General features: G+C 42.3%; 2 protein-coding genes across 11 annotated transcripts; one reads left to right on the forward strand and one right to left on the reverse strand.

Annotated features, from left to right (window-relative positions):
- On the forward strand, nt 1–25,398 carry LOC129722178 (uncharacterized). 5 transcript variants are annotated; one of them, XM_055675452.1, is made up of 7 exons: nt 1–700; nt 4,780–4,895; nt 8,943–9,284; nt 19,115–20,117; nt 20,200–22,122; nt 22,192–23,499; nt 23,561–25,398. In XM_055675452.1, the coding sequence occupies exons 1-7, from the start codon at nt 634–636 to the stop codon at nt 24,556–24,558; spliced, it is 5,757 nt and encodes a 1,918-aa protein (XP_055531427.1). In that variant the 5' UTR covers nt 1–633; the 3' UTR covers nt 24,559–25,398. The 5 variants fall into 5 exon arrangements, with proteins under 5 accessions (XP_055531427.1, XP_055531429.1, XP_055531430.1 ...); XM_055675454.1 differs by lacking the exons at nt 1–700; nt 4,780–4,895 and adding an exon at nt 5,921–6,141; XM_055675455.1 differs by lacking the exons at nt 1–700; nt 4,780–4,895 and adding an exon at nt 6,368–7,000.
- Nucleotides 3,106–25,572, reverse strand: LOC129722180 (diphthine methyltransferase). Of its 6 annotated transcripts, XM_055675457.1 has the most exons (4): nt 8,116–8,211; nt 7,282–7,378; nt 3,646–4,210; nt 3,106–3,590 (listed from the first exon to the last, which is right to left on the reverse strand). In XM_055675457.1, exons 1-4 carry the CDS (start codon nt 8,184–8,186, stop codon nt 3,118–3,120), a joined length of 1,206 nt encoding a protein of 401 aa, XP_055531432.1. In that variant the 5' UTR covers nt 8,187–8,211; the 3' UTR covers nt 3,106–3,117. The 6 variants fall into 6 exon arrangements, with proteins under 6 accessions (XP_055531432.1, XP_055531438.1, XP_055531437.1 ...); XM_055675463.1 differs by lacking the exons at nt 7,282–7,378; nt 8,116–8,211 and adding an exon at nt 25,549–25,572; XM_055675462.1 differs by lacking the exons at nt 7,282–7,378; nt 8,116–8,211 and adding an exon at nt 4,768–5,279.
- Nucleotides 25,573–26,303: the final 731 nt, after the last annotated feature.

Here is a 26,303-nt window from a genome sequence, read left to right on the forward strand (position 1 = left end):
GCTGCTGCCGCCACGGCAACAAAAAGTTATACCAAAACGTCAAACAAAAAAAAAGAACGGTAAGTGCTCTTCGTTGTTTATCGTTCGCACGGTTTTTCGTTCGTTCGTGTCGCGAAGTAAAGTGAACACAGGAAGAAAAATGGCGCGTGTTCGCGGGTGGTCAAATTTTCCGTGAAAAGTGGTGTAAAATCGTGAATTTTCTGCCCGGAAATAGCTTTTACTTGGAGCCACAGTGAAACTACAGCTCGGGAAGATAAAAGTTAGTAGAATCGTGAACTGCTTGTGTGTAAAACTTTGACAAAATTTCTACCAGGTCATTCCCTGCTTGGCTTCTTTACCGTTTTCCTGATGTTGCACCTTCCATGCCACAAATACAGTTTTGTGGGCTGCTCCGTTCACACCAATCCGCGCGAATCCGTCGGGTGTGCATCTGTGTGCGTGCGATCGCAGTGTTTTGAATATGAATGACCTCTGTCTCTCGTTTTCGCTTTTAAGAAAAAGGTAATAAACAAAAGGTTGGGTGTTTTGTAAACATGCAAGTTGTGCAGTTTCTACGCCTTATAAAGTGTCAGTTTTCATCGTGAATGTAAACGCCTAACTTGGTGCAAAACAGTGTGGCAGCGGGCGATAGGTATGGTATCGCCCTCCAAGAGCAAATACTCGAGGGTCGCAGCCAACCAGCAGCATAAAACGGCTTCCAGTAAGTAATTACTTATACATAATACGTTTTAATTGAACTATAACTTACCTAAGAGTGCCAATTGAATTTTGCAACTCAAAGGTTTTATATAAAGAATAAGACTTCGTATAACCTACTTCGTAGGGATTACAACTTAACAATTTGATTTGATGAAGGTGAAGCTTGTTTGAAAAGTTTGGAACAATATTTTTTTTTTTTTCAATAAATATACCAGTTTACTGTTAGAGTTTACATAAGACTGATGTTTTCAACATGTGTTTTTGAGAATGGTAACTTTTCTGTGATTCCTATTAAATCTTATGCTATCTTATGCTTCCGTGCACATATCTGAGACATAATTTTGAAGTAGAATACTTCTCTCAGGAAGTTCGGCTACATAGAGATGTGAAATGAAAATCTAAAACTGAAAAAATGTGAGAAATATGTCCAATTTCAAGTGCTAATAAATCGGTTAGTTTTCGATGGATTTCTTTCGTTTTTGCAGCAATCAATTAGAAAATCTTCTAAGATTTCTACCAAATGCATGAAATTTCAATTTTATTATTCGAACCATTGTACAATTGAAAATTCTTAAGCCTTGTCAAAACACAAAATTCGACCTCTGATTGGTCGTTATACGATTGCTTTCCTAAGCACGGTCGGCAGAGTTATGGACCTAGTAAATTGGGAATGCATCATTTGGCCTATATAAGAGCTTCATCAGATAATAAACAAACATTTCATCGAACAACTGAACTGAACAACTGAAATTTGAAGAACACAAATGTTTATTTGAAGAGTTAATATTTTCTCGTTTTGCGCTATAATCCAAAGTTAATTATCTTTTTAATTATCTACATGCATACTCTGACTATTATTACGTGTCTGCGTCGCTTAGTGTTTGGCTACGGTCATGCAGAACGCAAATAACGGCGCGATGCGATTCGGCAAGACGAAATCTGTTGAAATGTATAGCTCTACTTCACCTTAAAAAGAGCTGTACATTTCACCACGGTAAGGCGAATCGCATCGCGCCGGCATTCGCGTTCTGCATAACCGTAGCCTTTGTTCCGTTCCCGTTTAATGATGTCGTATTAAATGTGCATATTACAATTCGGCAGCACTTCAACTTCTCATTTCCACAAAATTTAAAAATATTCAATGAACTTCATTCAAAACATCAAACAAAAAGAAATGACAATACTGCCAATGAACAGTCAACGTTTATTTACTAGAAAATTACTGACACGCAAGCAGCCGGGTTATCTTTCTTGTAAAAGTATTCTACTCCAACCTTGCGGTCGTGGCTTTGCATACAACCTTGTGATTTTTTTAACTGCGAGATGAATCGACTAAAATGCAAGAAAAGTTTTTTCTCGATGAATTATTTAGAAGCGTATAATTTCGAAGTGAAGTAATAATAATAACTAGATCAGGCAGATATGTTCAAGATAACATATTTCAAATACCATATGAAAAAATTAATGACATATAGGAAAAAACTGCCGAGCGCTCACAATTAAAAAAATCTATTTTTCAAACTGTGTTCTATTTTTGTGGGATTTTTAAAAACTAGCAATGTAAACTTGTTCAGTTTAATCAGGGTCGATTTTTAACATTATCCAAAAAAACATTCAGTTTCAGTGATCAGTAGAAATCTTTTCATTGTTATTCCTGTATGAACTCATCACTGCGACCAGAAACATTGATCTTTTGTGATATCACCCGTGTATTTTGTAATCCGCACTTCTATTATTAGCAATATCACTGTTGAGAATATGTGACATGATTATTATAATTCGTGCTTGTGTGTATGCTGTTTCGCCCTTCCTTTTTACACTTATTACTTCCAGCCTACAATTCCCTGGATAAATTTCAACTGAATATTATTCTGGTCAGTTCTATTGCAAGAGAGACTCTTTTGTCAAGAGGTATTTGTTGAGGTTTTGTAGAACTCAATAGCCTGGATTCTAATAAGACTTGACCCCACGACCACCCAAAAGCGAACTTTGTAACTTGGCAGTTATGAATCTCCTTTATGACTCTTTCTTAGTTGACAGTAAGAAATTTATCATAAAAAAACCAAATGCAGACACCATTTTTTTAATTAGCATTTTCAGCATTATCAGATTTTAATTCCAAAGTTGTTTACAAAGCAAAAAGGTACGTTCTAACATTTGCTTCATTTTTAGTGGCTAGAAACTATGTGGAACTATCGATTTTAAGACGACGGTGAAGTTATTTTCAAACAACATTTGAGTCAGTAGAATCAGAGCCAGTAATACCTTTTTGGGATCACGTCAAAATGCATCTGAATCCAGTTCTGCTCAACTTTTGATCTGCGTATTGATACTCTATTAATATTTGTATCGTAGTGGATGCTGATATCTTATAGCCAGTCATTGAAGGAAACTTCGAAGTCGAAGTCTGGGAAAAAACTACTCTTTATTGTCGCAATTCATTTTAGCCAGGCACAACTTATGGTCATAGAACGAGCAGGATGCAAAATAGTAGTCTCTTTCCGAATTATCCGAAGCATAACTCCAGTCGCAACCATAGCAAATGCTGTCATGTTCGAAATATTCCGACTCCACAGTAATACTATGATCCTCGTTGAGGTTTACGACGCTGAAATTGTGGTACATACAAGCGCACAGTATAGAATCGGGTCTGTGCGGGTTCGGTTTCAGCCTCCAAACACCGCCACCTAGATTGGTTCGACTGATGGGTGACTTCATGGATCGTCGGTCGAAGATTCGCAAATGATCGTCGTAACTTCCCGTAGCCAGCAGATTTTCCTTATGCCGCATAGAAAGCAATGAAGTCACACCGGCGTCATGACATTTATTTTTCATAACTGGAACATCGAAACAGCGGATATCGTAGATGTTCAGTAAGGTATCATCTCCCCCTTAAAAAAATGCATATCTTTAACCTGAAGACATTAAGCACTCGTTTATACAAACCTGTGTAAATTATGTGTTCATCCGTTCGGTCAAAGGCACACGTCCACGCTTCAAACGAATGAGCTTTCACTCGCAGCCGTTGATGTAGTCCTCGTTCATCAAAGTCCACAATGGATAGACCACCTTTGGAATCGCTAACTGCCGCTATGTCTCCTCGAGTGGTCCAATCTATTGAAAGGGCCAATTGTTCCTCTCCACCTTCCTTCTGAATCGTCAGCGTGTGCGTTGGTATCAGCTTGTCACCATCCGGTGATAAATTGTACGTCATTATCTGCCCACTGGCGTTGACGATGGCCAGCACCGGACTGGCGGGGTGCCATTTCTGATCTAGAACGGCCGCCGTTTCAATAGTCTGCTCGAGTGCGAGGGAGTTGGTGGCTTTGCGGTAACTAAAGAGTAAAACTCGCCCTTTTCGGGCCGTTCTTACTTGGTCTTCTTTGTCCAGTTGGTAAGTCCCGCAGACAAACAGATGCTGAGTCGGTGTGTGCGGACACCATTCTACGGAATCAGCGGAATATTCCGTATCGTAGGTGTGAAGGGTGGATATTGTGGAAGACATTTTTACCTAGAAGAAAACATTTTGGAATTAATCATTTGAACTAGTTTCTAGTGTAAACAAATAGCCTATACTGTTGATTCTGATACAAAAACAATTTGGAATTACACAATAACGCAAAGTGGTTCCACGTATGAGCGTTGGTATCGTAACACACATCGTTTCGTTGTGTACATTCCATTTGTTATGGAAACCTTGTGCAAAGCACATTAAAAATAATAATCAAGCCATCGCACTCGTTTCCATATTGAAGCATGTAGGTCGCAGTCACTCACACTCACAACCAGTCTGTTATCACCGTCATGAGGAGATATCACACAGACCCCAATGAATGCGATTGTTTTCGTTGTTTAGTCTATGCTAAGGCGTAGTAAACATGAATTGGTTCGATTCTCTCATTATTATCTAAATGCGCACCCACGTGTGTGTTTGTAAGTGCGATGACCGTATCGCGTAAAAAAATCCGAAACCAACGCGGCCGACTTGGATCGAATATACTACTTGTACTAACCGTGCGATAATCTACCGTAACAAATGAACAATTAAAATAACATTTTTATTCTTACTCTCTTTTGCAGACAAAGTAAAACTCGTGAAAGGCCCACGACCCTTGATATATCACCGCTTCTACTTGGACATCCAAAATTTCAAGCTTGCCAACAAAATCGAACTAACCATAAAGGAGCTTGGCGGTGTAAGTATGCGAGGTTGGAGCTGCTGACAATCCTTAACCTTCTATCCGTTCGTGCGAAACATTTATTTTCACTTCGTCGTTTAGTTTGCAGCAGCAGTTCAGTCTTCGTCGAATTCCAGTTTTTTTTTGTTTTCTTTCAGTGCAGCCTTTTTTTTTCAACTCTTCGCCGTTAAAATGGTTGTCTACGTTATGTATTTCCACACTAATGGTGACTATGCTTCGCGATTCTCTGACGGTGACCTAAGCTGTGCGCTCTTGAACGCCTCCCCAATCGATTGGCTGGGATGGGAGTAACAGACTGAGCGACAGGAATAACAAAAAAGTAACTAAAACCAAGTTGGATTACTGTCTGTATAGGGAAGAACCAGAACACGGCTGCTGAGTACCTCCAGAAATACGTAGAACGTGAAACAGTGAAAATGGAAACGCGAAATTATAAATGTTTGTATGTGTGTGTGGGTGAGAGATATTGATTTTGCTGAGTGCCTATGGTGAGGTTTCAACGAGAGTGTATTGACTAGTAGAGTGGTAAGGCACGAACAATTTATTTCTTTGGTTATGTCGAAATACTCAATTGGCTGTAAATATCCTGTGAACAATTGAAAGTGCGTCACTAAGCAACTACTGAGAAAACCGTGTAACGAAAATTTTCTCTTATCAAGAAAAGTAGTAGTAACATTAGATTTTCGTTATTGTGTTACCACGCAAAACTATAGATGTATCATAAATCAATTTAATAGTAATGTTGAACAGTTCTTCACTTGGCACCACGCATTCCGTTACGTTTGTCGTCCCTGTTGGAAAACAGTACAGCCCGCCTTTGTTGACACACTCCGATTCTTACTAGACTGGCTCGGTGTGTTGCGCGATGAAACTTTTCTCTACTTTTCGCTTCCTACACTAGAATAGTCCGCTTGTTTAGCGATGTGTGCGTTTCACTGCGCGGAAAGAACTCACACCCCCGGCAGAGGGAACTCACGGTCTCCGCTGTCGCTGCCAGTCGTCGTTGCTGGCCCGCTTTGAGTTTTGCTCCAATCGTCCGTTTGTCGTGTATCGAGCCGTGTGTTGAAGTGAAAACATGAAAGAAAATTTCGCTCGCGTTTGCTTAATTCGGTACGGTAGGGCGTGAATCAGACGGGAGGAATCTTCACGGTGGAAAAAGGTAGCCATTGCGGTCGCCATTTCTGCGAAAATTTTGTCGTACGATCGTTAAGATGGAATACTATTAGTTTTATCATGAGAAAAGGTATGAACTCAGTTTCCTATAGGTAGTGTGTTTATAGAAGAAAAAAAGAGTGAGGGTAGTGTACGTGTGTGTGGCAGTAGGAAGACCCCTACTTGAAACTCGCCGTCACTGGTTGCCGATTGTGAACTGTTTTCTTTTGATGATGTTTACAATGCACACATAGTTTTTGGGAAGTGATTGAAATTCTTGATCAGTCGTACGAAATAGTCATCATTTGCAAATAAACAGCAGGGTTGAAGTCAGGGTTAAACTGCGAGCTACGAGTTGGTCTCGTTTATACGTCTCGCAGTGAGCGAAGCAGAAGTAAATGTTTCATTCCAGCAGGAGGAAAAAAAGCAGCGTACGCTCTCGCAAGCTAGAAATTACTTGCTGTGGTCTGTCAGTCCGTTTCAATTCCAACCCCGCAACAGTAAGCGTGCATGGGTAAATGGTCGATGAGGCAAAGTAGCTCTATAGTCAGCCTCTGTATGTTAGCCATCAGCCAGCCTTGCCTTGCCTTCTTCCTTCAACAGCAAACAGCACTGCCAGCCCAGCAAAGTTGATGATTCTCGTCGTACACCCTTGGCTGCTCCTCCACTTCCATCACCACCACCACCACTGCTACCGCTGTTGGCCTGTTTCTCCGTGCGGCCGTTTTACCACTCTCATCGTCATCGTCGACGTCGTATTGTTCAACCAACCAGAGTACTGTTGTATGTCGAGAGCGAGTTTCCACTTTACTTTGCATCGAGAAACGCGTACAGACAGGCAGTCGGGAGTGGTTAGTCCGTGCAAAACGTTGAAAATTCGCTAGAATTCTACTTAAAATCTACTAAAAACTATATTTTCTCAGTGTTTCAATAGTGTTTCGTGTCGCTCGGTTAGTATTTTCTTCGCACAAAGCCAAACTTGCAGCAGGGTTAGTCAGTGCCATCTGTTATCATACTTTGTCAAAAACGACTATTCCTTTTTATACGAGTGTGTGAGTGCAAATAATGAATTTTTCTAGCCCAGTTAAGTGCTAAATTATTGAAAAATCGTCTGCAATTGCCAGCGAACGAGCCACCATTGCGTAAATCAAATATGGCTGAAAATACGTCCATTTATCGGAAAAAGCCAGTCTCGCTGGTGCTGCTGCTAGTGCTGCTTAGCTGTACGTACCTCGTATCGTGTTTTTTCCTTTCTGTCTCTGCTTCGACAAATGTAGCGCACTCTGCTGTGGCACAGCGTACACTCCGTCCGTCGCCTTGTGTGTCTCCTAGAAGCGGTACAAAAACACCATCATCACACGACAACACACAAATGCACCAATGTGCAATGGAAGAGACATTACAAACACTACTGCAGTCAGTGATAGTACAGAGTGCCAAGCAGTGCGCATGTTAAACTTCTGAGTGAGCGAATTAATGTGATGATAGTGAGGGACTCACGCACACACAGGCTGACATGCCGAAATAACGGATGGGAATAGATAGAAACGAATAAATGTACGGGAAACATAAACATTACGAAAACATCGCTATCATCTTCGGTGGTCACAGAAGGCAGCGGTGCATTTCGTTGTGGTTGGGCACCGCTTTAGAGGTGCAGTAGACGGAGGTCCAATACGAGGGGTGCCCAAGTGCAGTTGTCGAGTTTGTTCAGGTTTTAGAGTTTCTTTTTCTGCTCCGATTCCCTCTCGGGTGGAATCGTTTTTGTCGGTTTCAGTTTTACTTAACATGCATCCCAATTAGTCGGTTCAAGTGATCCAGTTTTGTTCATCGTACATAAGTGTTGGTTTTAGCAAATGATTCGTATTGGAAATACCGCAAGCAGGAATGGAATGAATGCACATACTGAGTGAAGTTTTAGAGCAAAATCTCCACAAACTGGCATTGCGTAGTGAATGCAGTCGTCATCTGGCGAAACTTCAACCCCCTGCGCTTGCCCTGCGTGGGTTTCAGTTGATTTGAGATAATTCGATCCCTAGAATCTCATTACGCACACGAAACATACCCTTTATGAACACCGTTGGATCGATAATTCAGCCACGGGTTTTTACCCGCATGCCATTTTATGTTCCACATAGGGTTGGGAATAACGCAGAAAGGAACAAAAAAGCTGCTCGATTTAGTTCCTCCCGAGTCCCTGCACTATCCCACTAGCATTTATTGCTGTACATTCGCTCCTTGTATTAATCGATTCTATTTCCTCAGTTTTAACAAACGGTGTACACTTTAGCAACTGACAGCTCTGAATGTTAGCCGTGGTATTTGTGATGCCTTTCCTTTTTTTGTTTCTCTCAGCTATGCGCGCGCAATCTTTCCACTCATGTATTAGTGAGTACCTGGCGAAACTCAGCCGCCCACACACTCTATTTTCTCTGTGTTTATGATACACAAGTTGAGTGCTTCGCTTAAGTGTGTGTATGTAGGTATTTTGAAACAATTTGTTTAAAAACCGCACCATCCTTACTGCTCGCGTAGTCGAACCTGGACGTAGAAATTCTTATGCTTGCTGCCCGCGATACAGTCATCTTCTGTTCGGCTCTCCATCTTAAAATGGCCGAAATATCGCCAGTCGTTGCTTGCGAAACGTTGTCTGGCTGCGCTGCGACCCCCTTAACTCACCCCCGTCCTGCGAAACATTGCACAGCGAAAGTAGCAAACCTGGCTGAATCACGCAACTGGTTGCCCATCACGGGCTCATCGTTCTCATTCGCCCTTCCTTCCTGTCGTACACACAAAGATTAAACTTTCTTATAACAGCATCCATTCCACGACGAACGACGGATACTAATTGGTTTTCCTTTCTTTTTCTCCTCTTTCGATGGATGTTTGCAGAAAATTGAATTCTTCCTGAATAAAGAAATTACACATTTCATCACCGATAAGGAATACCAGAATCAGCAACGGACACAGCAAAAGCAAACCGTAGACTTTGCGGAAGGAACACCCTCCAGCTATCAGCAATCACCGGTGACACCTACGACACCGCTAACACCCAGAACACCCCACTCGCATCAGTATCATCATCTGCAGTATGTAAACGAAGCTTCCCCGTCGTCACCATGTGTAAGCAGTGTTCCAACAGCAGCAGCAGCAGCAGCTTCGGCTTCGGCAAGTGGTACAACAGTAGCAGCAGCCGGCAATGCTGCGAGGAGCAACACTGGTAGTGAGTACAGGGTGAGTAAAGTAGTTTTGTAGATTTCGGAAAAAAAGTATTCACTCATCAACTTTGTCACACATGTTTTTTTTTCTTTACTTGAATAATTCTAAAGATTCCAAATTGATTGATTCCTTGCGATTTATTTATAGTTTGCAAATGCGTGACAAGACAAATCATTTGAAAAGACTGGTTTTATCAGAACATCGTCGCCTTTTTGCTTCTGTACATCACTTGGGTACTAGAAATATTCATATTGGGTAGTATTCGGTCATTTTCAGCTGTTTTCCAGAGACCGGAAGTCGTCATCTTGAATTTCAAAATGGCATGTGGAGTCAATATCTAGTCTATGAGCATCAATGTGATTCCCATTTTGGGTAATATTCAGTCATTTTTGGCTGTTTTCTAGCAACCGAAAATGGTAATTTTTGAATGGAAAATAGTATCCAGAGTCAATTCTTGGCTTTTGTGTATCATCACGATTACGGAAATACCCATATTGGGTGGTGTTTGGTCACCTTACGCTGTTTTCCACTAACCGGAAGTCGTCATTTTGGATTTCAAAATGGCTTTTGAAGTCAATTTGGTGAAAATATTCTTCATATTGGATGGTATTTGGTTATTTTCTACCATGAGCGCAACTAAGGAAAATTTCTAGGGGGGGCTAGTTTTCATGTATGTCATTTTAAAAAAGAGAAAAAAGAGTTTGAATATGCTTTTTTAATGACGCTTAAAATAGTATCGTAAAAGCAGAAAAAATCACTTCGGGATAGAATCTCCGAAGATGTACTGAATATCTTGAACACATCGTCAACGCCAAGCTCTTTCAGCAACAATGATTCGATATTGAGGAGAGCTAGATTTGGTAAACGGCTGGGCAGTGCTTTTTAACAGTTCACCCGTACTAGTTAGAATAAAATAGACCCCACTGTGATTCAAGGCATAATGCCCTATTCCTACCTCCACGTGGTACCGACTGGAATACGAGCAACCAAGGAAAAACCGGTGAACCGGTGGGGTAGTTGTTTTCCTTAGAGAGCAGGTTGTCTGCGCGTCTACCCCACAGGCTAGGGGCGGCTCAAACAGCGACTGATCCGGACCGGACGGTTGAACTATGAAATGCGGTGTTTCGCCGGCTACATCCATGGCGGCAGCTCCGTCGCAAGACTAGGCATCGCAGCCCTAGTAAGGCAGCATACTGAAATAAACATACTACGGAGAATCAAGAATTCAAAACGAACCGGAACAATCGGCAATGACCCAGCCGACGAAATAAGGACGACGATTAGAAGCTCAGGACATGTAACAGTAGATCGCTTAATGACCCGGATGTCGACCGGATTCTGCTGGATCAACTAGAACCCCGCCACTTCGACATCGTTGCGCTCCAGGAGCTTTGCCTGAAAGGAGAGAAGGTACGGTGGATTTGTGGCCGCAAGGCACAGTACCACCAAAGCGGCAGGCAATCAGCGACAGGTTGTGTTTGTTGAGAATTAAAGACCGGTTCCACAACTACACTATTCCCAATGTGCACTGCCCTCACGAAGGAAGACCTGATACAGGGAAAGAAGCACAGCTGGAGAAACTCTACAATAGCTGCTCGCGTAGAGATATCAAGATCGTCGTTGGGGACATGAACGGAAGGATAGACTTATATAAGCCGGTTATCGGCCCGCACAGCCTGCTTTGCACCAACTTCGCAGCTTCCCGCGGATTAGCAGTCCAAAATCCCTTCTTACCTCGACCAACGTACAGCAAAACAAATTGACCACGTTCTCAACGACGGCCCGTTCTTCTCAGACATTACAAACGTACGCACCAATCACGGTGATGATCGGACATGACCACTTCGATACAAAAAACTACAAAACCCTGATAACCGGTAGTCCTCTACGGAAGTCCTTTTGATATTTTCGAACAGAAGGTGCCTATCGGCGAACAGAAGGTGACTATCTACGGTGGAGCACAAGCGGACGACGGATAATGGCTACAGCGCATGAACCATGAGCTACAAGCGCTGCTTGGAGAGAACCCCATTGCACACCTGGCGAAAGACATTAGGTTGCGGTGGGCCGGTCACATCGTAAGAATGCCGGACGACAACCATGTGAAATCACTTCTCTTCAGCAACCCTACCGGCACAAGAAATTAAGGGGCGCAGCGTGCATGATGGCTCGACCAGATCGAAAGAGACTTGCGAGTGATGAGACGTCTGGGGAACTGGTGAAACACAGCCCAAACCCGAGTAAACTGGCGACTACTTGATACAGCACGAGTTACTACAGCTCTCGTCTGACTGGTAAGGTGAGTAAGAGAGCAAGGGTTGAGAATCGATCCTGGGTGCAGAACTAGTTCTTAGCCAATGAATGACGACATCTCAATTTGTGTGGATTTTGATGCTCTGATAAGTAGTATGGAATGTATATATATTGAATACAATCATTCTCTGGGAAATTCTAGGGGGGGCTAAACACGTTCCAGGGGGGGGGGGGGGGGGGGCGTTAGCCCCCCCTAGCCCCCCCGTAGTTGCGCCCATGTTTTCTACTGTTTTTCAAGAACCGTGAGTCGCCATCTTGAAGTATAAAATGGATTTTTAAATGGCATTTCGAATGGCAAAATGGTAATGGCACCCATATTGGGGGGTATTCGGTCATGTTCGGCTGTTTTCCAGAAATTGAAATTTTTCATCTTGAATTCAATTGAGTCAATTTGTATGGGAGTATTTATATGGGAAACCTCCCTCCTCCTTCCTTCAGTGTATGGTGGAGTGTCCAACCATCATAGAAACATATCTTACCCTCAAAAACCTCCATATATCATATTTGATTCCATTTGCTCGATCAATTCTTGAGTAATGCAGAAATTTGTGCAAGATTTGTATAAGATCCAGGGATGTCGACTCACTATGGAAATATATTTTTTCCTTCAAAAACCTTTACATGACAAATTTGGTTTCACCTTTTGATTAATTCTCGAGATGTGCGAAAATTTGTGTTTCATTTGTATGGGCCCCTCCTTTACGGATGAGTCGAACAACCATGGACACATTCAAGTCTTTATGGGTCAGACAGGCAGCTCGAGCTGCATTTTCATATGTTTGGATTATTTTGTCTTCAAATATATCGTACAGACTACACTATCTATTCCTAATTCTATTTTTAAAAACATTCTTAGAGATAGTAAAATCATAGTGAACACCAATGTCGTTGAAGGCCCTCAAGCAAAATTTAAGTGACCGTACGCAGTTTTGTGTATAGAAACAGCAAAAAGAGGAGATCTTCTTAGTTGTCAGAAGGCAACTTCCTCGAAGTAATAAAGGGCAGTCGATGTTTCTGTCAAATATGTTGAAAATAAACATCTGGATTCTCTGTTGCCTTGCTCCTTGGCGAGCTGGATATTCCGGGAGATGAAGGGGATTTTGCCATGGTAAATTGCGTAGTGCAAACCTAATGAACAGCCTCTGTATCCGCTACGAACAAGAGTGCAGTACAGTGTCTTCAGAGCGTAGATATCCGTAAAATACCACGCGTATCGTCATAAGAATCCAAAAACAGCATATGCCTTCGATGAAATTGATGCTACGTGGTCATTGAACCGCAGCTTGGAGTCTAGCGGAACCCCTAGGTCGGTGGGAGTAGAGACACATTCCAACGAAAATGGTTCCAGGGTATATTGGTGATTTACGGTGGTACAGCGACTGGAGATAGAGATTATTTTACTTTTTTGACATTGGTTCTCATTCCCTTTTTTTCGCACGATTGTCTATATCACGTTGAAAGCCAATCTTCAGGTTGTCTGCATACAACAGCTCGAAACATGACATACGAACAATGCGAAGAGCAGCGGCCCCGGAAACTGCCTTGTGGAACGCCCGAGGTGTTCAAAAAAAATTCCGAGCAAGTTGAATGTAACTTTACGAAAGCGTATCAATTGGTTTAGTAAGAACGGATCCATTCAACCAGCCAATTAGGGAGACCTAACGCTCTTAGTTTGTGGTAAGCACGCACGTGAAGTACCGTGTCGAATGATTTGGCAAAGTCAATGTAGATGAAATCAACCTGATTGTGTAGTTCATTCTCTCGGAACAGTGTATTTGTATAGTGAACCAGCGTTTCGAAGGTCGTACTGATGCAGCATAGAAGCGACATTTCTCGGTGATTCACGACATTATTACGAAGTAATAGATGCAGTTTTTCAAAGCTTTACTCCTCTCCAAAAATTATGAATGTACATACAGTAGGGTGGGGAAAAGTGATCGATTTTTCAGAACCAAGTTTTTTTGTTTTCTTTTGGGAGCCAAACAACCCTAAACTCACCGGAAGTCGATTGGTTTTGTCTCCGCTTGGCGCATTGCATTTCAAATTTGTATAAAAAATTTATAAGGGAAAACCTACTTTTTTGCATCTACCTTTCTAGAGAACCCAATAATGATCTAATAATGCATTACATTATTTAAAAGTATAGTATTTTAGATGCCTAACAACTTTGCAGAAGGCACTGAAGAGCTAGGATGTCCCAAAAAATACTGGAACTGTTCAAAGTTGAGTATGTCAATTTGAATGCAGAAAATCTTGTTTTCTGCCAACATTACCAATGTACCGGCGCCACACAGTGGGACCAAACTGAAAAAAGACGGACAAAAGTATTTTTCGACGTTTTAACATATAGGTGACTTCAAAGAAGTTTTCTAATATGCGATTTTAAATATTTTAAGATATTCATTGAAAATGTTTTTAAGGGAGTATTCAGTCAAAATAAAAGCAACAACATCTAGTTGCAAGATATCAAATTTAGGTCTTCAGCAAAGTTGTAGAACCATAAAATTTATGAATTTTTCTCGAAGACACTAAGTGTCTATATTGTAAAACCATTGAGCTATAGATAAATTTCTGTCAACACCCCCTTAAAATAAATTTATTGAGTTTCTTGAGTTTGATCGCATTTATTCGAGTTGAAATATTCTACAAAGTTGTTGATATCATCAAGATACAAAACTTTTCTCCAGACTTTAATATCGTATATCGAATTGTTTGTTCAGAAAATTGGTTTTGTGCCTAAATTTTACTCATTTTCCAATTCATGTATCTCAATGAGTGGCACTTTGTGGCAGCCAAAATTAGCATCATTTAATCAGTCGTTGTATACACTAGAAGTGTACGAAAATCATGGCCGGGTATGATCGGGTAATATGGTTTTCCTAGCAATCTTTTCGATCATACCAATCACATTTCTGATGACCTTGTATACGGATTTCACACTAACTCGACCAGATGTTGGCAGGAATCTCTCAGAATTCCATGAAACTTGATGAATCAGAAGTTATGTTAGTGTTGCTCAGTGTTGCTGATTATCGCTTCATTACACTCAAATACGTTGTCTGCAACCAGAAATACTCAGTACAGTGGCAACATTTCCAGAACATTGAAGGGATTTGCTTGAAATTAGACTGCGTTCTCTCAACATAATTTTAATAGCTGTTCGCGAGCAGCGAGTTGTACAGACTTGAGTGAACAAAGAGTGCTACGACTGTTCTCGAATTTAAAGTTGAAGTATTTCTTGCGGGCCTTGTTGAACTCATTGTGTAGAGTACAAAATTCATCGTTCTACCAAGGCTTCCACACAGTGCCACTGGAGGAATATCGGCGGAGGGGGACGTGACCACGAAAGATTTCATTGAGTTTTTTGTAGAATCTATTAGTGATGATAGCCCTTCATTAACCGATCTACCGTGCTGAGAAGTTCGTTCAAGATCGCAGTTCTTGGGGTCCAATACGACAGGAGTTCAACACGACGCAATAGATGAACATCGATGTTGAGTAATGCAACCGCTGGTTCGATGAGATCGCCAAGTCAAGCAGCCTACCGTTTGTATTCGCGTATGAATTGACCTGACTCGAGCCATTTGCAAGCATTTCTTCTACGATAGTTACCTCTTGCTCGGTTGATGTATTCGAAGGCAGATATCCGTTGATATTATCGTCAAAGCTCCATTGTAAATCGGGTAAATTGTAAACACCCAGTGTTAGGATGATATCGTTGTTTCCGGACATCTCAACAATTTGCCGTACTGCTCAATATATAGAATCCAGAAACAAATCTTCATTGCGGTTACATCGGAAGATTTGATAATCTGTGGCAAGCTCGCAATCCTGAATATCCGGCTCGAGGCAGGTTCTGGGAGATTTCAAAATGGCATGTATAGTAAATTTTAGGCTTCTCAGCATCATTCTGGGTCCGGAAAACCCACATTGGGTGGTTTGTGGCCATTTTGGCTGTTTTCCAGAAACTGGAAGTCGCCATCCTAGAATTAAAAATTGTATGCGAAATCGCTTTCTGGTTTCGACGTTATTCTGGTTCATGAGATACCTATATTGGATGGTATTAGGTTGTTTTCCAGAAACCGGAAGTCGCCATTTTGGATTTCAAAATAGCACCTGGAGTTAGTTCGCAACCACCTTGGATTCGGGAATAACATCTGGGGACGATTTTTGGCTGCTGTGCATCATCCCGATCATTTTCAACTGTTTTCCGAAAAACTTGATTTAAGGTGAAACGGGATATAGTTTTCCTATACAATTTTGAGGTTAGAGTTCTTTTTACTTTTGTAGTTTGAGCGTAAAAAAATCGGCTTCCACTAAATAAACAGCACTCAAATTGCTACTTCAGGCATGCAACAGTTGTGAAAACAATTGATCAAAGTTTCATGTACGTAGTCTTCATAAATCAAGAAAAAAATAGATTGCAAAGTTCGAGTTGATCGCGACCACGTCCCGATTCACCTTAAATATGTGTTTAATTTGTATGGGACCCTCTCGCTCGGGAAGGTCGTAGGAGCAAGGTTACACAGTCCGCTTCGACAAGCGGGTGGTCGTGAGTTCGAATCTTAGTAGAATTTGGCCATTTTGTCAAATGACTTTTTTCTCAGGTTCTCAATTAGATACCCTTCCTTCGAGCTTAATTATACACTACCCTTGTTGACTTTTCTTTTGTTGACTAACAAAAATAAGTCCTTTTTATAATAAAACTGGTCAAATAAAAATCTCTTCACGGAATTGTAATTATGGCACGATATTGACTTGGAGGAACGAGGTCTTGATAAGACTCCTTTCTCTGGGCTCATTTCAAGATGGCTTGACAAAGTATTTTTTTTTTAATTCTTTTAGCACCAATATTTAGTGGTTAATTTGTGGTTTCGAAATCCAATTTGTGGTAATTTGTGGTTGAGTAATTTCTGAGAAATTTTCAGAAAACTAAGTCAAGCCATCTGTGGAAATGATTTCGCTACAAATGAATCAGACAACGATGATATATACATCAATCGAAAGCTCTTAATTTGTGGTTCACGAAAATGTAGTTTTTGTAGGCATACTTCATAATAAAATAATTAAAAAACTATTATTTAAATTTTTGAACTTTGTTTACCTCTTGTTGTCAACACCGACCGTATGCGGCGTTGGATGAGCATAGTACCTGCCGATGTTAGTGCTAGTGGGTTATCTAGAACATATCGACAGTCGTTCATATACACTAAGGTCGTTTTTTACGCAGGGGATGCGTTCCAAATTTGTATAGGCCCGCGTAAAAAACGACTTTTGGGTTGTAAATATAACAAAGAAAACCGTCCTAAAACGTTGAAACCTCGTTTGAATATGATAGTGGCCAATCTAGAGACCAAAATTCAATATTATAAATTTTGGGTATTTACACCAAAAGTTGTGATTTATTTTAAAAACTGATATATGATCACTCGTGGCCTAAAACGGAAAACGTGATTGAAATGAGGTCGATATCTTGTACCGTTTTTGAGTAATGGAGGAAAGCAACCCGCGTAGAAAAACCGCACAAAAAGCGACCGTACTGTATACGACAAACAGTTTTCGCTGCCGTTGAAAGCTTTTTTGTTTTATTATTCAAGGGGTAGTTGTAGTAGCATATTCCTGGGACGAGAAAATATCGAATTTTATTTCTAGTCAGGACTCACATCTTTGGGCATTTACCATGCGTTTCAACCGTTCCCTACAGTTCTACGGCCCATTCCCAACCTTCAGGCATCATTCCGGTTTCTAAAATACCCAACAGTCGAATACAGTTGCGTAGTTGGTTACCAAAATATTATTATATTTATCGAAACAAAAAATTGTTCTTTATTATTATCAGGCTGTAATTTATTCCAAGAGTTAAAACGTATGTGCTAATAGATTTTAACATATAATAGATTTTGTATGAGAAAGACCAGATCACATCCCTAGGTGTATTAATTAAGGTTTTTTTTTTCAAACAATCGGTAAACGGCAAAACTACGTTTCCGGAAATGATTCGACTGAAGATCGAGAAAATTACGCTCGCATGTCTACGTAAAACTTCACTTATTTTGAGGAAATTTACGTAAAACACACGGAGGCTGTTTCACCTAGAAATACTCACAGGAAGAGATTCGCGGTGAAAAAAATCGCCAATTCGGCAACTGGGTTTCATATGTCAGAGGTGCCAGATCTCTTCTCAAAGCGCAATGTTGACTAAAATTCGACTTGTATAATCGGTGGTGACGGTGAAAGTCCTTAAGAATACTGAAGTGCTTCGCAAAAACTGTTAAGGAGTATATATTTTATGTTTATGTTTAATTTTATACACCTTCACTTATTTTGTTACCTATACACAAGGTTTGTTGAACTCCGGGTAAAAATCACTTACAGCATTCTTAATTCATTCATTGGCAATAGAACAAAAAATCGTATAGAAATAAACACGTTCTTTTTTGTACCTGATTGCATTACCTCTCAATGTGGTGTTACCTTTCTTGTTCGTTTGGCTCCAATTTTGACGGTTCGTTTGGCTCATCGCATATCTCTCCCTCTGAGTATCTCTAGTTTCAATATACTCATCGCTACACGAAAGCTTTTTGAGAAAAAAAAATCATCTTGATGGTCTACCAGCGCGTACGGTCGGTGTTGACAACAAGAGGTAAACAAAGTTCAAAAATTTAAATAATAGTTTTTTAATTATTTTATTATGAAGTATGCCTACAAAAACTACATTTTCGTGAACCACAAATTAAGAGCTTTCGATTGATGTATATATCATCGTTGTCTGATTCATTTGAAGCGAAATCATTTTCACAGATGGCTTGACTCAGTTTTCTGAAAATTTCTTAGAAATTACTCAACCACAAATTACTACAAGTTGGATTTCGAAACCACAAATTAACCACTAAATATTGGTGCTAAAAGAATTAAAAAAAAAACTTTGTCAAGCCATCTTAAAATGAGCGTTCCGGGAATTGTGATTATGACGCGATGTTGGCAGGAGGAACGAGGTTTTGATGAGACTACTTCCTCTCATCTACATCAAGAGTGATACTGCCAATAATTATAATAATTATTATAATATAAAGTACGGAGTACAGAAAAACACCTGGGCAATATCACAATAGATGAAATGTCTTTGGTCGCAGTGATGAGTCCACACAGAGAAAAATGGGACCCCTCTCTTCTACCAGAGTAGTGAGAAGTGTCAGACCATCATAGAAACATTTCTTGTATCCTGAAATCTTCACATTAGATTAGAGTTATGCAAAAACTTGGGTTTTATTTGTTTATTTGTTTTGAATAATGGGCAGTTTTCACGTTGATCGACTCATTAATTTACATGTCTGTGATGATCAGACAGACAGAACTTTTTTTTTATATGTATAAAAGATGGAATCAAATGCTCTTTTTTATCTTCAATTTTGAATTTGACAACATAACATTTGGCGGTTGCTAATCTCAAATTGAACCTCAAGTACAACTTCAATAAACAAATACTGCCACATTTACTCCAATTCCACCATTCTTTGTTTCGCCCCCCGCAGGATATACCGGTAAGACCCCGCAGCCGTGCGGATGCTATGCTTCAGCGAGTCCGCCAGCAGAATCAACCCAGCAGTAATCACCACTCGAGTGCATCGAACAATCGTCTGTCTTCGACCTCGGCCCGGTCCCGCCCGGATAGTCCCTGCAGTCCCGTACCGGCTCCAGCTCCGGCAACTCCCGCGATCATCAACAACACATTCCGCATAGATCGTAATAGCCAAAGTCCGGTGCAGTTGGCCAAATCCTGGGGGAAACCGATCTGGTCTACCGAGTACGCCGTTAAGTTCCTGAAGAAGGTAATCGAAACCTGCAAAGCCGATCCGGAGCTGTATTCGCTGCCCAAGTCGTCGTCGGCCGCAGCGAAGAAAGCTACCCATTTGCAGCATTTGCGGGGCGACTTTGTGAAGATCGAATCCTTTCAGCGGCATCATAGACCGGCGTTTCAGTTGTTCAAAAAGTGGCCCTGCCTTAATTTGAACGCCAAGGCCAGCGGTTCACCGTTCGATAGTGAGAAGGACAGATCGTTGAGGAAAGAGGCAACTACGACACGGGTTGAAAATAGTGTAAAAACAACAGCTACGACCAATGCGACCACCAAGCAGCAGACCAATTTGCAACAACAGTGCGGTTATTGTGAGATCTGCCGAATCGAGTACGATGTTCTGGCGAACCATTTAATTGCGGAAGAGCACAGTGCATTTGTGAACAATGATGCCAATTTTGTGGCGTTGGATAAACTAATCAGTGAAGGTGGTGTTGGATTGGAAACGTTTTTGAGTGTGAACAAGAAACTTGCTGAAGAAGAGTCGGTGGTGGAAAAGGACAGTGAAGAGAGCGTTGACAGTGGAACTTGCGAGGACAATATAGTGAAAGAGGACTGGGAGGCAGCGAAGAGTGAAACAGGCAAAGCAGTGGAAGATAGTGAGCAGGAAAAGAGTAATCAAATAGCAGACGACGCAGCAGTGCCGAAAGTTTTGCGGACATATTCGAGGAAATCTAAAGGTAAGTGGGTGTAGGCTATATTTACTTCACAATAACAAGCTCTAGATTCAAAACTGACCCAATTTCTCTCTTCCGTTCGTAGACAAACATTCAACACCTGCAGCACCGGAACCGATCGCTACCAGATCTCCTCCGGTAAAACGTACATACGCTGGTCGCAGATCGGCACAATCATCTCCGGTATCTACTAAACCGGAACCGGCAACTGCAGCTGGTAAAGTAGTAGCAGCAGCAGCAGCATCAACATCATCCACAACCGCGGCTGAACCGCAAATGTTTGGACGGCGTTCGGCGATTCATCATCATCCTCATAATACACTGAATCATCACAACCATCAGAAAGCGAAGGCAGCGAAGCTTGTCCAGCAGGCCATACTAAATAGTGCGACGAAGGAATTGACAGCAGTAGCGGCAGCTTCAAAAGCGACAGTAGTAGAAACACAGCAGCCGCAACAGCATAAAAAGGCTAGAGCTCCTGCAGTTGAGGCGGAAGCGAATGCGATGAAAGTGCTCAACGACAACAGCTCCACTAGTGAGAAGGAGAAAGAGCGTCACCTGAAGCGTAGCGTAGCGGACAAGATGGGACTGAAAGGGTCCACCATTAAACCGGTCAGCCACCCGGTTGAACTTTTGGAGTGCGAAGGACTAGATCCAAAGAACACCAAGCGAATCAGTCTGGGGCTGCGCCAGAATCCAAAAAGAGCCAATTTAAATGAAGATTTCACCAGCCTGTTGGACGAAACGCTCGGACCGATGCGAAAGGCCCGAGTACGAAGGGAGTCTGCCAAGCGGGTTAACTACTCCGAACCACGGGAGGACGAAATCGTTTCCCAGGAGGAAATTATGGAAAGTATTTTGCTGGAAAGCACCGCCAAAGATGCTACCGCCAATGAGAACGGCACAAAGAAGAAAACAGGAGGTTCTCCCAAGCGGCAATTGGACGTCAAAATCCGTGGAATTCGGTGGAGAGCTCCATCGCCACAGGCTCGACCACCCGTAAAATCTCCTTTGCTATACAAAGTGATTGAACAGCCGAAATCGAAACCTAATAGAAAAACGATTTCGCCTGTCAAAGACGCAACCAACACCGGAGGTAGTCCTACCAAGTCAAACAAAAACGGTCTCATCGTGAAAATCCGCAGAGTCCGGCAGTCGGAGCTAAGTTTATTGAATGACGAGGCCGAAAACTTTATGTTTCCTAAAAAAGACGAAAGTTCCGAAGAGGAAACTGACGAAGATAGACAAACAACTTCGGAAACCGCTCCGGGAGATTTCTCACAAGAGATCGCTAGCAGCGATTTCGAGCACCGAAATTCAAGCATGCGAAAATTGGCTGCAACCCCTGGCCCTGGAAGAAAGCGGGCGGTTTCGGTAGCACCTACCTGTAGATCGCGAGGGGGATCTCCCAACAAAAAGCAAACCAGGGTTGCCGATCAGGAACTTGTTACCACACCTACAACGTCTGGTGTGAAGCAACAACGTCGTCAAAATCGAGGAACAGCGGCACTGTTACATGACAACGCTGAGTATTACAAATTTCCTGATCCGGGATCTAGGTTGCGATTTCCGGAAGCCCCCATCCAGCCAAACTCCGAAGTAGAACAGAATGATGGTGATAATGATGCTGGTGTGAGTACACCTCGTGCCGTGAAGGGCAAAAAGCGTGGCAGACGTGGACTGACACCGGGCCCGTCGTCTACGGTTACGAGCAGCACTGCTGAGAAGCAAAAGGAACAGCTATTGCTCGGTACCCGATCTTCACCGACGTCACCATACCAGCATCAGGAGCTGCTGTCCAACTGCGGCAAAACCATCATCAACTACGTCAAGGGGAAGGAGGATGGGATGGGGGTGTTCAAGTGGAGCAATTTTAATCGAAACTGTAAACTGATTGAACCGTATCGGTTCGCGTTCGAGCGCGTACCGTCGCTGGAGCCGTGGTATGAAACGTTCCAGCGGCAGGACGAGTCTAGCGAGAAAATGTACGAATATTTTGGAAATACTGGTGAGTCATAAATTGTGAATTTCTTTATTTGTTCATTCACTAAGCTTCTTTTGTTTGTCGTATTTTTAGCCTACCGGAAACTGCCATACGAAATGGGACCTCTACCCCCATTGCGACAAAACTGCTGTATCCTAAACTATCGGATGAAGTCGAAGACGCCGGAATCGACTGTTCCCGCCTCCTCAGGGAGCAGCTTAAGCGGTAGCACAAGTAACCTAGCCAGTACTGGCAGCAAAAAGGGCACAACCAACTCAGCAGCCAGTAATGCGGCTGAAGCAAACTTCGAAGAGGACGACAAGCAAACCCTGTCGCTCCCGTTGAAGAAACGGAAACATCTAATTGACGCCGACCGGCCTCGCAAAAGTCCCCGGGAACACGCTTCGACGCTTGCCATACTGAGTTTACTGCATCAGCAGCAGCAACACAATCGAAGAAGAACGTTCAGCGGTTCGAGTGTAAGCTTTCCGATCGTTTCCCCAGGCAGTCTGCCGCCGCCTAGTCCGGTGTACAGCCCGAAAAAAATTGCCATTCAGCAGCAAAAGCAACAAGAAGCTGACTCTGCCCTCGGTGATGAGATCCGGTCTTCATGTGGAAGTGATCCCTTCACAGAGAAGGAAGTATCTTCGGAACCCACCAACAAAATCAAATTTGACCCTCCGGTGCTAGAGGATACCTACGTTAATTACAAGGTTATGTGCCAAGAATTGGATAATTTTTTGAGCGAGCAATCGAATGAGGAAGATCCACTTCTGCTTGGAATGGAGCATCCATCCTCTGATGCGCAGTTCGTTCCGATCGGAGTTGCTCCGAGCGTGAAACCGATCAAGCGTGATTTGCTTGACATCGTGCAAAGCTGTGATAAAGATCCGCCGCTCAGTCTGAAGCTGGTCAGTCGACACGAGAGTATTGTTCGCAAGATCGTACAATATGATCGGAGGCCGCGACCCCTGGCAGCTGTTTCAGTCAAGTCATTCGACGGAGGAGGTAGTTTGGGTTTCTTCAAAAAACGTATCAATCGTACCGGATGGCCCAATTCCAAAAAGCGAATAGTGACAAGAAAGCAGCAACAGCAGCAGCAGCAATTGTCATCGGTTAAGAAGGAAGACGGTAGTGAGGAGACGCTAAAGACAAAAGTGGAAACTGTTGTTGAAGGTGAGGGATCGCGAAAATCTTCTACGGAGGAGTCGCAACAAAGTGGGTCTTCAGGTGCTGGAAAAGTTAAGCTAGAAGAAGAAGACGATGATGATGACGAGGACGATGAGGATGAATTCGAGGACACGATGACAATGATGGACTATGAGGAGCCAAATGCTAAACCAGATCAGACAATCAGTGATGACGAAGAAGTAGTGGAGGAACCGAAAAAAGTGGTAGCTGGTAAGTTTTTAAATTGTTTTCCTTCGCATTCGATATTAATTCGTTTTTCTTTCGTACGTAGAACCGCCTCGATCTCCCGTCCGAACTCAAATCGAGGAAGTCATCATTCCCAACCGAACCAGCTCCCGGCCGCCATTACCTAGCAGTAAGTACGTCACCAAAACAACTACCACGATGACTCGCATCGACTACAACGTGACGGTTCCGAGTGAAGAGCAACCATCGCAACCGCCACCGCCACTACCACCACCGCCTGTTGGATCGGTAACAACGAACCATTGTCGTAGCAAATCTACCACCCACAGTGCCACTGCGGCTGCACCTCCGGCGTGTCCTCCGGTGGCTACTGTCACCGTCAACAGCCATCAGCACGAAGACGATGACAAGGAATGCGACTCGATAAGCTCGCGAAGCATTTTTGTGAGCGATGACTGTGATACAACTTCATCGACGCTGATCAATATGTGCGCCGAAGATCCGCTAGCCATCACCCGATCCGGAACACCTGCTACACCGCAACCCACTGACGACACCACCAACACGGATCGGCCTGTTTCGCGGTCTCGAATCAACAACACTCGCCATCTCAACTTTGGTCCCAGGAAGCGGAACTCCGCCGGTGGTGGCCTTAGCAATAATTCCGGTAAATCATCCACCTTGCAACCGATCGTCTGTCTCGAGAAGCTCAACTGTTCGTCGATGCGAACTCGATCCTCGTCGAGAACGCCCGTCAAAACGTACAAACGATCCATTTTCACGAGTGCTCTGGTCAGTTCGTCCGGTATTCCACTGAAGCGAAAGAAGAAAAAGAAACACAAACTGAACGGTACCTCTGGTTCCTCTGGGGGTACCTTCTCGCCAAGTTGTTCCGACGAGCAGAACTCCGCATCTTCTTCGCTGGACTGTGACGAAACAACGCCAGTGACGGTGAATAACGGCACCGAGGGGACGTCTCCTCGCCATCGAACGCCCAAGAGCCGCCCGACAACGCCAAGCCCGCTCAAGTTCTCCCCACGCAAGCTACGCAAACCACGAGGGAGGTGGTACAGGGAAAGATAGGTAAGTTCCTCTCTGCATCAGATGAATTAGAACTAGCTTCTAGTGTTAGCACAATAGTATTAATAGTAGGTTATGTTTGTGTGTGAACCGAAGGGACTAAAGCAAGAAAAAGAAAACACAAAATTATCGCCAAAATCCAACCACAGTTTGAAACCGTTTAGGATTATGAGAAGCAAAAGGCTAAAAGTATACTGATATTTATCGGAACGTTTTGTAGAAAACAAAAATCGATAAGGCAAGACCCCAAATTTTCCCCCATCTCATAATCATTGTTGTTGGTAGTGTAATAGGAGAGAAGCTGGTTTATTTTTTTTACGAAGTGGGGCAATGAAAATTCTGACTGAAACGTACACAAATTGGCTGCATTGTTTTTTCTGTTATTTAAATTTCGTTGTTCTGATTCAGCTACTGAATGTTTTTGGTTGTATTCTCATTTGAATTTTTCTTTCCCTCTTTACCACTCTATTTAAATTAGCTGTATGACGCGTAAAAACTAGTAGAAATGAGAAGAGACAGACGAATCGTGAGAAATAGGAGAAAACCCATTATTACTGTTTTAGACTTATTTTGTATTATAGTTCTCTCGAACACCGTAGTTAATTGACCGAGGGAAATGCCTAATTTTCGGGTAATCGATAAACCAATAGGAAGCTAGGAGTCATACAAGTTAGTGGATCGCTAATGGAAATACAAAACTTACAGCAGAAAAATCATTTTAAATTATAATCGTAACACAATGTACTTTCTGAACATAAATGAGAAACTAATTTGGAAGCAAAAGATATCTAGAGTGATACAATCGAAGGTGTAATAAAGAAGACGATGTTCATAAAATTACGACCTGCGGATGTTTTTAATGAGCGACTATGTGAACGAAGAAAAGAAAGAACGGAAATACGATTGAAGAACAAATAGCCAACTGACGAATCTCAATAATCAGTCATTCGGTGTAAAAAGAAAATAAAAAAAACAGGTTATAATGACAATTACCTTTCACAGTTTTCGTCGCTTGTTTACTGGTAAAAGACCCAACTTTCACACAACAATAAACAACACTCGAAGTATTCAAGTTTTATTCCACAACCGGCGAGAAATGCGAGTCGATTATCCCTTTTTAGGATCGTCCACGAGACAGTTAAAATCCGTTGATTCAAGGGGATGATAACCCTATCTCAATCCTCTGCGCTTGACAGTAGGTCATATCGATGCGTTATTTACAAGTACCACAAACAAACCTCGCTAGACGTCTGCTTTCATTTTGGTTACGATCGTTCTGATGGCAAAAATATTAAGATTTAAGGAGGGAGCAAATAAGTTTGATTCAGCTGGTTCATATTACTGTTTAATGTGGTGCTAGAGATGTTGGTTCATGAAACATAAACTGCTCAGCATCCCCCTGAGTTGATACCTTTTGACATTTCTTTGCCTGCCCGACCACGATGTTTTTTTTAAGTTTGTCTTGCACTCGAAAAAACATATGTCTCGGATTGGAATGAAAATTGGCTGACCTGAGAAAATTGCTTACTTGAAGAAAATGAATAAATAGTTCATACTTTCTAGGGCATTATAATGCCCCGTTAAACTGTAATAAAATAATTTCACTTCAAGCCTGGAAATCAATAAGGGGTCGTGCTCAATTCATGAGACAACTTATAAGGGAGTAGGCAGCGGTTCTCAACCTGGGGTACGCGTACCCCCGGGGGTACTCGAAAGCCTTCAGGGGGTACGCGAAAGAAAAATCAGTA

The sequence above is a fragment of the Wyeomyia smithii genome, chromosome 2 (genome assembly GCF_029784165.1).
Source record: "Wyeomyia smithii strain HCP4-BCI-WySm-NY-G18 chromosome 2, ASM2978416v1, whole genome shotgun sequence".
Classification (NCBI taxonomy): Eukaryota; Metazoa; Arthropoda; class Insecta; order Diptera; family Culicidae; genus Wyeomyia; species Wyeomyia smithii.